Source organism: Dendropsophus ebraccatus, chromosome 2, assembly GCF_027789765.1.
Source record: "Dendropsophus ebraccatus isolate aDenEbr1 chromosome 2, aDenEbr1.pat, whole genome shotgun sequence".
NCBI lineage: Eukaryota > Metazoa > Chordata > Amphibia > Anura > Hylidae > Dendropsophus > Dendropsophus ebraccatus.
In genome coordinates this window covers 169250887-169265513 of record NC_091455.1, presented here as the reverse complement: position 1 = coordinate 169265513, position 14627 = coordinate 169250887, and the positions used below count along the sequence as shown (strand labels likewise).

General features: G+C 38.3%; 1 protein-coding gene across 5 annotated transcripts in view; it reads right to left on the bottom strand.

Moving 5' to 3' along the window:
* Positions 1-14627, bottom strand: part of SATB1 (SATB homeobox 1) — a 131565-nt gene that overhangs the window by 43530 nt on the left and 73408 nt on the right. For all 5 annotated transcript variants that reach the window (XM_069958695.1, XM_069958696.1, XM_069958698.1 and 2 more), the window contains exons 5-7: positions 14412-14535; positions 8583-8694; positions 5646-6100 (exon numbers count right to left, since the gene is read on the bottom strand). In XM_069958695.1, coding sequence (XP_069814796.1) covers positions 5646-6100; positions 8583-8694; positions 14412-14535 — 691 coding nt within the window. The remainder of the gene's footprint in view (positions 1-5645; positions 6101-8582; positions 8695-14411; positions 14536-14627) is intronic.

Sequence of the window (14627 nt, the reverse complement as noted above, 5' to 3'; positions counted from 1 at the left end):
AAAGGGCAAAGAATTATGTAACTGCATATGGGTTCTCGATGTTTTACTATCTGTTTGTTATATATAGCTGTCCGGGGTAAAGCTGCACTTACACATATGGATGTACTATATATTGATGGAAAATGTAAGATGTTAAATATGAAAATTCATTCGCCATCTGTCAGCCATAGGTTCCCATGATAAAAAATCCCACAAAAATGTTTATGTATACTTTTTTACTAAATTAGGCGAGGTTGGTATTAAATTGGTACTATGACAAAAAGTATAACTTTCACAATATAAGAATAGTTATTTAAAGGGCACCATTAGCACAATTTATGCTGGCGCGTGAGTCAGGAAGAGAACCGTGAACTAGTTATCTGGGCTGTGACTAGTCATGGCTCTCTGCTTGTCAGCGCGCTCTGCATGGTGATTGACGGGCAAGGGGGCCCATTAAAAGGCATAAAAGACGTTATGCCAGGATGTCAAGTTACCGACAGAGGAACCCCAGGCATGGTAGGGGGTCTCTTTACAATATCCATTGCTAGGAACTTAAATCAGCAAAATTGTGCTGATTAGTTCCCTTTAAAGCATCATTCCTATTAACAGCCATGTTCTCAATTGCCAGGTAGGCCGCCTGATCTGACCGATAGCTGGAGCTGAGCTTTATAGACTATAGAAAGGAGCCTGACTTCTGCTTTCAGTCAGATTGCTGATACACAACGTCATAGATGGAAAAGTCTAAACTGTCACAATATAGCATTATTTATCCCACATGGTGAATGCTGTAATGAAAAATAAAATACAAAATGCCACCAAGTGTCAAAGGTCACACAATTCACCATGTGACCACATTTCCGCATGTACAGACGCAGTTATAAGAATATCCTGTATCTACACATGTGCTGTGATTTACAACTATAACATGAGGAGATATAAACAGTGAGGAGGCTGCCAAGATCTCCAAAGCGATACGACTAGTGTTAAGCAGAGAGGCCAAACTGTTCAAAATTGGCGACATTCTCAGAGCCTAAATGCTCAGCGTTTGACTCCCGGGGGCTGGTGAAGTTGGATGCTGCCCTAGGGAGTCCTGGAAAATATAGATACAGCCATAGGAAGTATGTTTTTCTTGCAGCCCTAGAGTGGCATCCAACTTCTCAAGACGCCGGGAGTAAAATGCAGAGCATTCCGATTCAGAATCTTTTTGAACCCAAACAGTTCAACACTAGCTGCAACCTTTTTTAGATAGCGGATAGGCAAGGGTGACAATAACTGTATCCTCATCGATATTGGCTTATCCTAAGGATTCTGTGACTGCTTTAATGATAGAACATACTGGCTTACCTCATCTTTACATGAAAGTCCAAATATGTTTACTTTTTCATCAATGAACCTTTCAGGCACAGTGTGGACCCCATTAAGGAGGCAGACGGGTTGGCTTGCATGCTTTTTGGACATGACTTTTTGGACATGGAATTCCCGTAACATGACTATAAGGCACACGCTTGTGCCAAACCTGGGGTATTTGTTAGATCCATGGCTGCCACAGCAACCCTTCAACACCCTGCAGAGGCGCTGATAGGGTGGCTGAGGATGCCCACTGTTTATTTATATAGATGCCATGGTCAGCGATAATTGCAGAATCTATTGGCAAAGGAAAGTAATATCAAGTTGTACGTTTACCCATACAATTCCAGGAGGAATAATAGAGGAACTACTCAATGCGAAGCTCTAAGACAAAGCATTTCAACACTATTAATTCATGAAAACTACAAGACAAGGAAACAGCTCATGGTATTCACAATGCAAGAATCATTGATAACCTCAGAGACAATAGATCTATATACAATCTCAAAGAAACATAACTTGTGGCGCATAGAAATACTTTAGAAAAATTTAAATAATATTCTTTGGAAACTGATGTGAAACTTAGATAGTTGTGTAGGTGCAGAACCTACCCACTGATATGTATGTAACCTCTCCTTCTAAGGTCACTGCACCAGGAAAACAAAAAGCAGACAATTTTTTAGAATAGTTAAAGCCTTTATTGGCCATGAAAGAGGGTTTTCTACCCTTAATGGGGTTCTCCAGCACTACAAAAACATGGCTACTTTTCCCCCTACTGTTGTCTCCAATTCAGGTGCGGTTTGCAATTAAGCTCCATTTACTTCAATGGAACGGAGTTTCAAAACCCCACCCAATCTGGAGACAACAGTAGGGGGAAAGTGGCCATGTTTTTGTAGCGCTAGATAACCCCTTTAAGGATGGTCATCGCTGTCTGATATGGACAATTACTTTGTTTCTTCATCTGCACTGGACCCCAGAATAAGATTCATCTTGTTTACTCAGTTATTAAAGAAACAATGTGAAAAATGTGTGATTTTTAAAAGGAAAACCATCAGCAGGTTAACCCTTACTAACTTGCTGGTATCAGCTACTAGGGCCTATCACACTTGTCACTATGGTATTTATCGCCATGTTTCGCCGGATAGTCTAAAATATAATTATGGAAGTGAAGTGACTTCCCTTGGCCCTAAAATGCACTGCTAAGCCTGCCACACATCTCCCTGTTTACAGGGAATGTGAGGTCGAGAACTGCAAAGTGACAGCACAGATATACATATATCGCTGCTGTCAGTTTCCAAATCCCACAGCAGTGTATACTTACCTCCTACTGTGATCCGGCATCCTCTTCTCTGGTTCTCCCACCCAGCTACTATATCTTCAGGCCACCACCTTCTCCACAATGATCAACAGCTAGAGGAGGTGGGGCCTAAAATCACATCAGCTGGGCAGGAGAGCCGGAGAAGAGGATGCCGTATGACAGCAGCAGCGCACAAAGAAAGTATGTACTGCTGTGTGATGTGGAAACAGACAGCATGTATATATGTATATCAGTACTATCAGTTTCCAGTGTCTTTTGTTCTCATGTAAGTACAAAGCAAAAAAAAAAAAAAATTTAAACAATTGTTTCTCCAGACTGGTGTGCAGTGGCAGCTGACACTGGAAGATTGAACTTATGAACAAAACCAGACATAGGCCATATACATGGTAACCCAGTCTTCCTGCATCACCTGTGTCTGTGAGAGAACCACTAGGACAGGTGCCCTAAAAGGTGTCCCTAGCCTTTAAGAGTGAAGAAGACAATGCAAGACAATGCAAACTATGGAGCATTGTATTATGAACACAACTTGTTAGGTATATTAGGTAATGTTAGGTAATGCTTTTTTTACGTCATGGCTGGTGAATAGCTGCACCGATATGTGCCCCAAGTACAGCACCAAGTCCAATAGACCTGGCACAATTAGACTCTTAAGAGATTGCACTTTGCTCAACATTTGTAAAAGGGCAAAAAGCACAAAAACATGACAGATAAATCACAAGTCACATGCTTTAACTACAGTTTTTATTTTTGTGCTTAGTATTGCCTAGTTTTAATCCTTTTAAACATGCACTGACACTATACAAGACACAATGAAAACACAACAGGAATGAGATCCATGAGCTCAAGGTCCCGTACACCTCTTCCATTCCGCTGTATGTGCCCATAAATACAGACTACGGTAGGCTGGGTTCACACTACGTATATTTCAGTCAGTATTGTGGTCCTCATATTGCAACCAAAACCAGGAGTGGATTAAAAACACAGAAAGGATCTGTTCATACAATGTTGAAATTGAGTGGATGGCCGCCATATAACAGTAAATAACGGCCATTGTTTGAATATATCAGCCGTTGTTTTAAAATAACAGCAAATATTTGCCATTAAATGGCGGCCATCCACTCAATTTCACCATTGTGTAAACAGAGCCTTTCTGTGTTTTTAATCCACTCCTGGTTTTGGTTGCAATATGAGGACCACAATACTGACTGAAATATACGTAGTGTGAACCCAGCCCACAGGTATACAATACTATTTTATTAAAAAGGTCTAAAATGCAAAGAAAAAAAACAAAAAACAAACAAAAAACATACAAAATGATTGGCCTAACAATCAGGAATAGGAACAAGCTAAGGAAAACTTGGACTTTTGGAAGGGTATGACCACCTTTGCAACCATATCAAGCACTGACAGAATTGTCTCCTTAGTTATGAAGGAGGTGAGTATGGCTGCAGGATCAGTTTGTAGACTAAAGTAGAAGGGGACAAATGCAAGGGAGTGAAATCAAATATATCAAGTATATATCTCGATAGATAGTGGTACCTCTGTTCTCAAACTGAATTGGTTCCGGAAGGCAGTTTAAGAACCGATCAGTGTCTTCCCATAGGAAATAATGTAAATGTGTTTAATTAATTCCAGCACCTACCAATAACTAACTATGGCACCCATTCATTACACTGCAAAGTTTAATCACTACAACACAGTACAGAACAGCACTATATACTGTACAGTAAATTTTAAACAAGAAACGTTCAACAAAAGCAGCAATTATAGTACAGTAGTCACTAACTCCTCACTCATCCTTTACTGTATAGTGACCCCCACCACCACCAGTCTAGCACTGGGAGATGGTGGTGCACTGACTGTACTACTACTGTACTGTATATGCACTCCAGCAGTCTTATACAATACAGGATGGAAGATGGTGGTGCACAGACTGTACTACTACTGTACTGTATATGTACTCCAGCAATCTTATACAGTACAGTTCAGGATGGAAGATGGTGGTGCACTGACTGTACTGTATATGCACTCCAGCAGTCTTATACAGTACAGGATGGGAGATGGTGGTGCACTGACTGTACTACTACTGTACTGTATATGCACTCCAGCAATCTTATACAGTACAGGATGGGACATGGTGGTGCACTGACTGTACTACTGTACTGTATATGCACTCCAGCAGTCTTATACAGTCCAGGATGGGAGATGGTTGTGCACTGACTGTACTACTACTGTACTGTATATGTACCCCAGCAGTCTTATACACTACAGGATGGGAGATGGTGGTGCACTGAATGTACTACTACTGTACTGTATATGCACTCCAGCAGTCTTATACAGTACTGTACTGAATGAGAAGCCTCACCAGTGCTAAATTCACCACGTAAAACCCACGCTCGCAAAAACATTCAGATACAAAGTTCGAATTCTGAACGTTACTCCCGGGTAAATTTTCGTTCAAACACCGAGGTATTACTGTACTTCTAGACTGAGTGCCAAAAAAGTGTTTGAGAACCGAAGCAAACTTTCCTTAAAAATATTGTTTGAGAACTGAACTGTTTCAGTTCAGGGCAGTTTGAGAACCAATGTACCACTGTATATATATATATATATATATATATATACACATATATATCTTTTAAAATTAAGTTGCTTTATATGACATCTCTGACTACTGTTAGACGGCCCATATATAAGAAGTACACTGCTGTGACTACTTCAGAATCATAACTACTTCTACAACCCAGAATTATGAAAATGCTTATGCAGGAGCTGTGCGAAATGCACAACTCATTTTATCTAATCGTATACCTCATCTCAAGCAGCCATATATTATACGCATCTATTTATCTGCTAGGAAAGCAAACTGCAGGCAGAAAGGAGACGGAGAGGTAGGAGCAGACACTTCTGATCTTATCTACTGGAGCCTAATATTTATTCAAAGCATCGCTGATCAGACCACAGAACTCAACATAAGAAACATTAAGAACAGCATATTTACCTGAGTTCTGTTGAAAGCCACACGTGCAAATACTGCCTGCGAGATTCCTGCTCTTTTCAATTCGTCACGTACCCATTGATAGATATCGGAAGACACCTCTGTGTTGGGCGAGACTTGTTGCTCCAAAGGCTTGTTGATAGATCTACTGACAGGAGGAGGGTGGTTCAAGTACTGTTGGTTTAAGGACTGCTGGGCTAGTAGTCTATTCACTGCGTATTGCTGGTTCAATAACTGAGCCATCACCAGCTGCTGATTTACTAACTGAGGGCTAATAGGTGTAGATACAAGTCCTGGGTGCAGGTTGGGAAGCGGCGTCCGCACTGGTGTCTGACCGCCAAGAGAATGCTGTCCGGGGGATGAAGGCTTTTCGGGGGTATTAACAGGAACGGGCTGCTGACCATAGTTCACATGATTTGAATTTTGTTGAGATATTTCGGACAGGTCTTCCATGTCAACTACAAAAAGAAAATAATATATTAAATAACAAAATAACATACACAAAAGTAGTATCAAATAGGATTATATAGTATACGTTTAATTATAATTATTCTTATCATTTATAAGAAGTCGACGCCACGCCATAAGGCTCAGTATGGCCCAGTGCAGTTATACTCCCTCACTCCTGTAACACACAGTAGCGAATGTAGTAAAACAGAAGTAGAATTGTAAAACTATACCAAGGCCATTGGATAATTATAGAACAAATGATACCCAAGCCATCCCGGTGACATATGACTCTCGACATCATCAACATATTACACTGCATTATATTGGCCAAAAATATGATTTAAACTTGGCATCTGGCACATTAGGAGAAATTATTTTTTTTTTAATGGCTGCAGGGTCATTGAATTAATACGGCTCTGACCTTGTATCTGAAAAGTTCAAATAACTGATGAGCCAGGTTGAAAATAGACTTTGGCATTGAGCAGCATATCTGATTAATTCTGCTTTGGGATAGTTTTGGAGGCAAAGTTCAAGCCTTATTAAATAGAAAAAAATAAAATAATTGCTCGATATACCCCAGCATTCACACACAGAGCAAAGCTTCGTATTTACACTGCTGCTACAGATGTACACTGGGCCGCATTAGATGCCATAGCAATACTCCTTAGTGATATTTTACATACCCAATGATGTATAAGACCACAACAGAGGAATAGGTAGCGCTCATAAACAGATCCCAGATCCAATTATCATAAAGATGACGTAATCTTATTAAATGGTCATATAAATTGGAGGCACAATACAATGCACACAACCTTACTCAAGTTACCAGTGTTTATAACTGCTGTGTATGAATACATATATATATCATATGCTGTAAATGACACAAGCCATTAGAGAGTATTTCCAGTTAAGATATCAGATACTCATTTTGGAGGTCGACTTCTCTAAGATGACTAGAAAGCAGGGGCAGCTATGGTGCAACTATGGCAGATGCTGGCATCACTTGCATGTATACTTACATAAAAAATACACCTGTTCCTCAACTTTTAAAGGTATCTGGTTAATATGTTTTACCACCACAAACTGCAGCTGGATAGGAGAGGTAATGGGGATTCTCACTATTATTTTCTTGGTACCCCTGGCATGCTTTTACTGTCAAAGGTTAATGCATTGTAAGGAAATGCACACCAAGCGCAATATAATGGATAGGAGTACCAAGATTCTTTGCAGGCTGGTTGACTGCAGGCAAATGCCACTGAGTACCATGAGAACCTACATATTCAGCCTAGCTTCCCTATATCCAGCCTTACCTGCAGTTTGTGAGGGATATGTGTGTGTGTGTATGTATATATATATATATATATATATATATATATATATATATATATATATATATATATATATATAAACAGAATGACATATTCCCCTAAAATTAAGTTGTTAGGATCTCACAAACCTCTAGCCATAATGGAAGCTGGACGCCCTCTGATGAGAATACTTGACAGACTACAAAAATTGTATCCTATAGTAAAGCTTAAGGTATGGTAAGAATCACTGTGATCAATCTGCTTCTTGTTTTTTATGATAATACATGATTTAGAGGAGTACTGTATCCCGAAATGAGGGACATCAGTATTAAATAGCATTCAGCTTAAACTTGCTGGAATATTAACCTATTTGCCATATACAGCATATAGGTCATGATCCGGCCCATAGGGACTGGTTAAACTTTAGCTTCGACCACTTATTAGGACTAGTAAGTTCTACAACCGCCATGTAGTTTATTTGCTCTGGAGCTTGAAGCAGCGAAAATTTTACTACTTTGCTCCTTGCCAAATCAACTGGAAAGGCAACATTGAAACAAGAACGCTTAAACAAAGAGGACTATAATTTACATGCCACAGAAATCTATTAAACACATTTATACCCCCAAAACCAAGCAAAAGCTGGCAAATGTAGTCTACTAAACTACTGTACATATTTACAGCTGTTTTTACAGCATTGTTCGGAAATATACAGATATAAATGGTCTTCCCATTGTTTATTATATACAAATGATGATATTCAGGGAAACAGATGTATTAGATACAGACCAACACCAATATGGTAAAAACCTGCCAACTTTAAGAAAGAAAGAGGCTTGTGCATCCTTAAAGTTATTATGCCTGATCCTTCATAGTCACAGGAGATAAGCCGCCACCTTTGGTATCTGGCAGCAGCTTATTCCCCTCTCGCTATTGAGACCACATAGACATCCACATGTGTATGGTATATGTCTACTTTAAGACAGTTCAGGCATTCAATGAAAATACCTCTGAATAAATACCAGTCCACAGAACAGACAATTCTCACGCATAGCTCTAGCTCTGGCATATACTCTATACTTCACATTCTGTCCCCATGTACTAACCCCCTCCAAACTAGCAATACCCTATAAAACAAACAAAAGGAAAAAAAAGTCTTGTCTACACGTGTTTCTGTACATACCCATCATATCTCGTGTCTTCTTGAAATGTTTATACCACCTTCCAAATTCTTGACATTTTGCTGCTGAGACATTTGCATAGTAAGTGCTGTTCACAATGGAAGAAATCATACTCTACAGAAAGAAAGGGGGAAAAACATACAATAATGCTAAGTGAGAGTTGTGTCAATTATTAATTTCTGTAATCACAAAAAATCATGACAAAGAAACGTTGTCTATACAATCTGGGGCACAATGGATGTGTCCACTGTAGTGAATTCTTTTAAAAACAAAATAGGTAATTTAGTAGTAATATAAAAAAATACAAAGTAAATGACCACCACCAGCAAAATAGCTGACATACTACATTAAATGAAATATAAACAGGTTAAAAGTCAGGGCCTCCATCCTAAATAAAACTGCAAAGAACAGCATTGTGGTTTTAACATTAGGATCCCCAACATTAGCAGCCCCAACTGCTCTACCATTGAAGTCAATAGGTTTGTGGGGGTAAGCAAAAGCTATGCAATAAATGCACCATATCCTATATAAAATTTAAGATCCTGTACAGTAAGACGTATCATTTAGTTGTGGGAAAAGATAAGAAATAACATGAGAAAATATTACTTTATTAAAAAGGGTAGTATATGCTTGAAAGAAACTTCCAGCAGAGGTGGTAAGTAAATCTAAAGTAGTTGAATTAAAACCTGCCTGGGATAATCTATATCTATCCTGAGGGAATATGAAAGGAAACACTAAAAGGGCAGGTGGGCTTTTTCTGACGAAAATTTTCTGTTTTTATCTTGTGCCAATGTTTCCCCATAGCCGTCCCTGCTAGTTTTATTAAGAATGAGGGTTAAAAAAAATAAATAAATAAAATTATATTATTAGTTCGAACAACAGTAACACCTAAGTATTACTGCACTGACAATAAAAGAGCGTTAGTTAGGACTGAGGAGCGTTTACGGTGACACTTCCTATACTATGGACTAGGCAGCATTAGTGTTCTACATGATTTCTATATAGAGAAAGCAAATCAGCAGATTAATGGAATCTGTCAGAGAATGAACGGGATGGAGGGTGTGCCCGTACAGGTAAGGGGCCGCCTATGCATCTTGTAGCACAGGATGCTGTCACTCAGGATACCTTCTTAGTATCACATTGTATGCGCTACGGGAACTTTCCATGATTTTCCACAGTATTTAACCTGAACTGGTTAATGTATGGATGGAGCAGCCTGCGATGAAATGGATGTCATACATCACAAACACACAAAGAATATTGTGAGATTATTATTATTCCGCTCAGGAAGCAAAATAAATAAATAACAAACAAAAAGAAAATATTGACAAATCTGGTTTACTAGTGTTTAAAGATTTCAAGCTCTATAAAGTAGAGAGGGCAATGACTGAAACAACTTATTTACACAATTATCTAAATACGATTAAACAGCTGATGGACAAATATTAAACTCGAAAATGTATAGTCATTTCAGCTTAATGTAATCCTCTCTCTGTAAACACCCAAGATGATTTTTTCCCAACCAGAACAGTCCTGACATCTCATAAGCCTAAGGGTGAATAGCAAGAGATTGTTTTCGATAGTTATAAATATTCAAGAGACATGCAGACCATCTGCTTTCATAATACAGGTAAAGAAAGGCTGAAATGGAGAACACTTTGCAAAATGGTTCTTAGCAAAGACTTCTTTCCTTCCAAAAAAAAATTCTAAAGACAGATGTCAAAACTGTTTAAACAGTGTAATCTGGACATTACAAAAAGCAATATTTCTCCTGGATCACGGGCGTCGATACTTTCCCCATCTGTGTGGCTACAAATTTCGACAACGTACACGTAATAACTCATACTGGGGAGTTATATGGATGTGTAAAAACAAAAACTTTACTACCTTGTATGACAACTTGTGACAGCTCGGGGGCAATACGTCAAGAAATACTGCCCATAAACAAATGCATTAAAACTGTATATGTAGATGTTCTCATATATGAATGCAAACTATGCGACTTATGGATAATAAACACAATACAAACGCTGGTCTGTCTCCACAAGGGTATTTGCACCTGTATAACCTTTATGCTGCGGCACGACATGGGCGTGGAGTGCACACAGTCTAGGGGCCATATTGTGTCAATGCTGTATAGCAGTGTTCCCCAACCTGTGGTTTCCCAGCTGTTGCAAAACTACAATTCCCATCATGTCACAGTCAGGACACCATGTCAGGACATGATGGGAGTTGTAATTTTGCAACAGCTGGCTGGCCACAGGTAGGGGTACGCCGCTCTATACAGAAAGCCAATGTTGTGCAGGAAGCATGGCATAATATGGGAGTTGGCACCGCAACGTAACAATACTGTTTTCTTGTTAATAGTAACAATGTTGTCAGCTCTAATGAACCAAGTTCTTGAACTTGTTACACTGGGAAAGTTCACACATAGAAACTCAGGTTTTCTTCTGCATTGTTTATAACTGCCATAAGTTCAAGGACGTCAGGACATAATGGGAGTTGTAGTTTTGCAATGGCTAGAGAGTCACACATAGGGAAACTGTGCGATACAAAGGTTTTTATTTTTCTATTTTTTTTTTGGTAATTTTTAAAAAATGCAGTTGATGTTTATACATGTGAATATGCCCTGGGTAACAAGTACAAGAACCTAAAGAATTAATCACTACACCTTATAATATTGTTACTATGGACAAGAAATCAACAGTATCCCAGTGTCCGTTCACACTGTGTGTTTCGATTTCTGCCCCTCTTTGGCCTACTGTATACAGCAGTGTTCCCCAGCTCGTGGCTCGACAGCTGTCCTATAGCCAGATTGGTTAATACTTCACTTCAGCAAGTATAAAATAATGCTTCCCTACAGCGGATACCTGTCTGTACTTAGAAATAAATGGTAGCCATGTAAAAGACTGGTGGAAAAGGCATTGTTCAGGGAAGTCGAGCTAAACCTACACTCACCCCAACAAGTATAAATACCTATCAGCAATAATTACACCACGGATGGGGAAGGAGACTATAATTGTAGAATACCAAAGCAAACATTACTTTAATGTCAGGCTTAGCAAGTGTACAGGAGCATTTCATCTAGCTAGAATAATACTTTTTTTAATGCTTACATCCAAGTATTGTAAACTTGAATAAATAAAGACCCCCACAATGGGAAGGAGTGGAATTGTTGTTTCAATGGTGGCCCAATGGTTAGCACCGTTGGCTTGTAGACCTGAGGTCCGGGGTTTACGTAAGACATAAGGGCAACATAGGGCCAGGAAAAAAAAACTAATGTATATGTGAGATTGTTAAGACAAAAAAAAAATAATTATGCTGATAAAGGTTACAGCAATGTAAAAGTATAAAACAATTCAAAGCAATGTGAATTTATTAAGTTATATCTATTAAAGATCTTGGCATCCATCTCCATTAACCTGCATTGTAATTGACACATCAGTCATCCAGAGGAAAGTTTTTGCTCAACCTGTTTGTAAGTGGTGACCTAATGCAGAACCCAGCTAAATTCTATTGCCCTACAGTTTTAGAAAACGTACTGTAATTTTCCTTCCATTAAAGCTTTCCAGCCAGGAGAAATCAGATCCTCACCTATCATCAAGTGAACGTATGGATGACTATACGAATAGATGGAGACAATTCAGGCAAAGATGTATTACTTCAATGTACAGGGTGTGCAAGTAAATATGTTGTGGTTGCAAAGCAGGAGGGCAGTTCTGCTCAGATTTGCAAAGAATACTGTAATGGAAATGCAACCGAAATGAGATAGTAGGGCTTCAGCAATACATAGTCCAAGGCAATGATGGTAACAATAATCCCTAAAGGGAAATATATTTAATCTAATCATATATTATTAATGAGCCAAGACCATAAGCCCTATAAATAACCCATACAATCACTTCAGTAATTACAACGACTTCACTTTTTCACTTTTCAATACTATATTCTAAATACAAAGCAATGTAAGAAGGCTGGCTATAAAGATGCAATGATTTTCACACAATATATCAGTACTTGGACAACACCACAAACCTTAAAAGGCGTTATATATACTAAGAATTGTATAAAATGTAACCCCAAGACCTAGACCAAAGATAGGGGGAGATTTGTTTATATGGCCAATATACATAGGCCAAAGACCAAATAGTCCACAGACCAAATTTTAATACTTCTTTTGAGAACCACATCTAATCTTACAGTGAAAATAAATACCAATAATAAAGCCAAAAATCCACATAAAATTTTCTTCATATATTTATAATTTGTCAAAGATATTTTTTACATTTTAGGATTTTGCATTATTCCGTCCCAGCTTACTGTAGGAACACCTTCTATGCTTTTGTAATGTCTGAGTATACAAAAAAAAAGTAAAAGACTTAACTAGTTCAATCATTTACCTAAAAATTATGATCAAAAGAGTGCTTTAATTATGGAAAATATTAATGAATGCATATTCAAAGACTTAATAAAGAGACCACCATTTGCATACCCCATTATACATCAGTTCAATACTCAAGAGTAATGATAACAATAAAAAAAGAAAAAATATATATATTTATTTTTGTTTCCTTGTCATGAGTGATTAGAGAAATGGATGTTACTTGAGTATAATCAGTTAAGGGGGGATTCTTCTTTTCAAATGTTGTCTATTTATAAACGTATTTCAATGTTTAAAAAAAAAAAAAAAAAAAAAAAGATGGAACAAATCCTATCTGCAGGTAGCAGCTACAGTAAACACCTACAAGCCTGTGCACCAGATACAAACATGGCAGCGAAGTAAACGCAGAAATGAACGGATTGTAAAACAGTGAAAAGAATTTTGATTCTTTCCAGTCCAACAATTATTGAACAGGAGCCACAAGACTGGAGCAAGAGAAAAATAGCTGTGCAGGATACCAAGTGGACAAACTATTCAAAACCGCTAACAATACATCTCTATGAAAAGCTGACGTGTTAAGCTATTGAGAGAAATATGGCAGGGAAAATAAAGAAAAAATAAAATATTGGGAAAAAAAATAACAAAAGACCTATGGCTTAAAATGAAAGAAGCAAATACCATACATATCCCTTTACACCAATGTGGCGTACTGTGAGTGGATAGAATAGGTATCCTACTATAGAATATTCATACGGATTTTGATGGTATCTGCTGCCAATGCCAAGGCACTGCGGCAAAGATGGTAGCACGGATTAAAGAACACAAAAGGTGTAAAAAAGGATTTTAAATAAACTAAATTTAAAAAAAAATGGAAAGGAGTATACTGGTCTTAAAAACCCAATCAAAAGGAAATTACTTAACAAAATGAGATTGAAAAAAAAAAAAATAACAGAAGTATATAAAAAAAACAGAAGTGACTCTCAGGGCAAAAGTGACCCTGCTGAAATCCAACATAAAGTCCTTCAAGATCAGTATTTAAAACGCCAGATTTCAATGGTTTAATTGTATTACTAGAATATTTTAATTAGATTATATGACAGGATTCTAATTGTGTTGCTTGTAATTATTCCGTGTCCCAAGAGGAATCTTTTCGCACTTTTTTCCCCCCCCTTAGCTGCATGCATAATTCATGGTTTGGGTGTAGACATTTGTACAAGACGTTTTCCTCCTATTGTGGACAGCATGTAACACTAGTGTACAGTGGCAATTACATCACAGTGCTGGAGAGGAACTGCAGGTGAGATGAGATCACGCATTAGGAACCGCTGTACCACACTAAGGACGACTGCTGGAGGTGACAGCAAACCAGAATACAATTACCAGACAAGTCACGCCAGTCCCTGGACTGGTGACAAGATTATCATTTGTCAATAATGTTAAATGCCGATACCTGTGACAGAGGGCATTCCTTAGCTAGCGAGCTCTGGTTCATATCTTTCAGTAAGTCCTTTAGAGCGTTGCGTACCGTTATGTGGGACCACTGTTCAGGAGGTAAGTCTTCAAGTTTAGGGCAACTATTAGAGACAGATTAGAGAAGGGATTATTACAAGATTGCATCCTGCTGCAGAACATTCCTTTAAGACAGACAGATTTCATTTTGCGCATC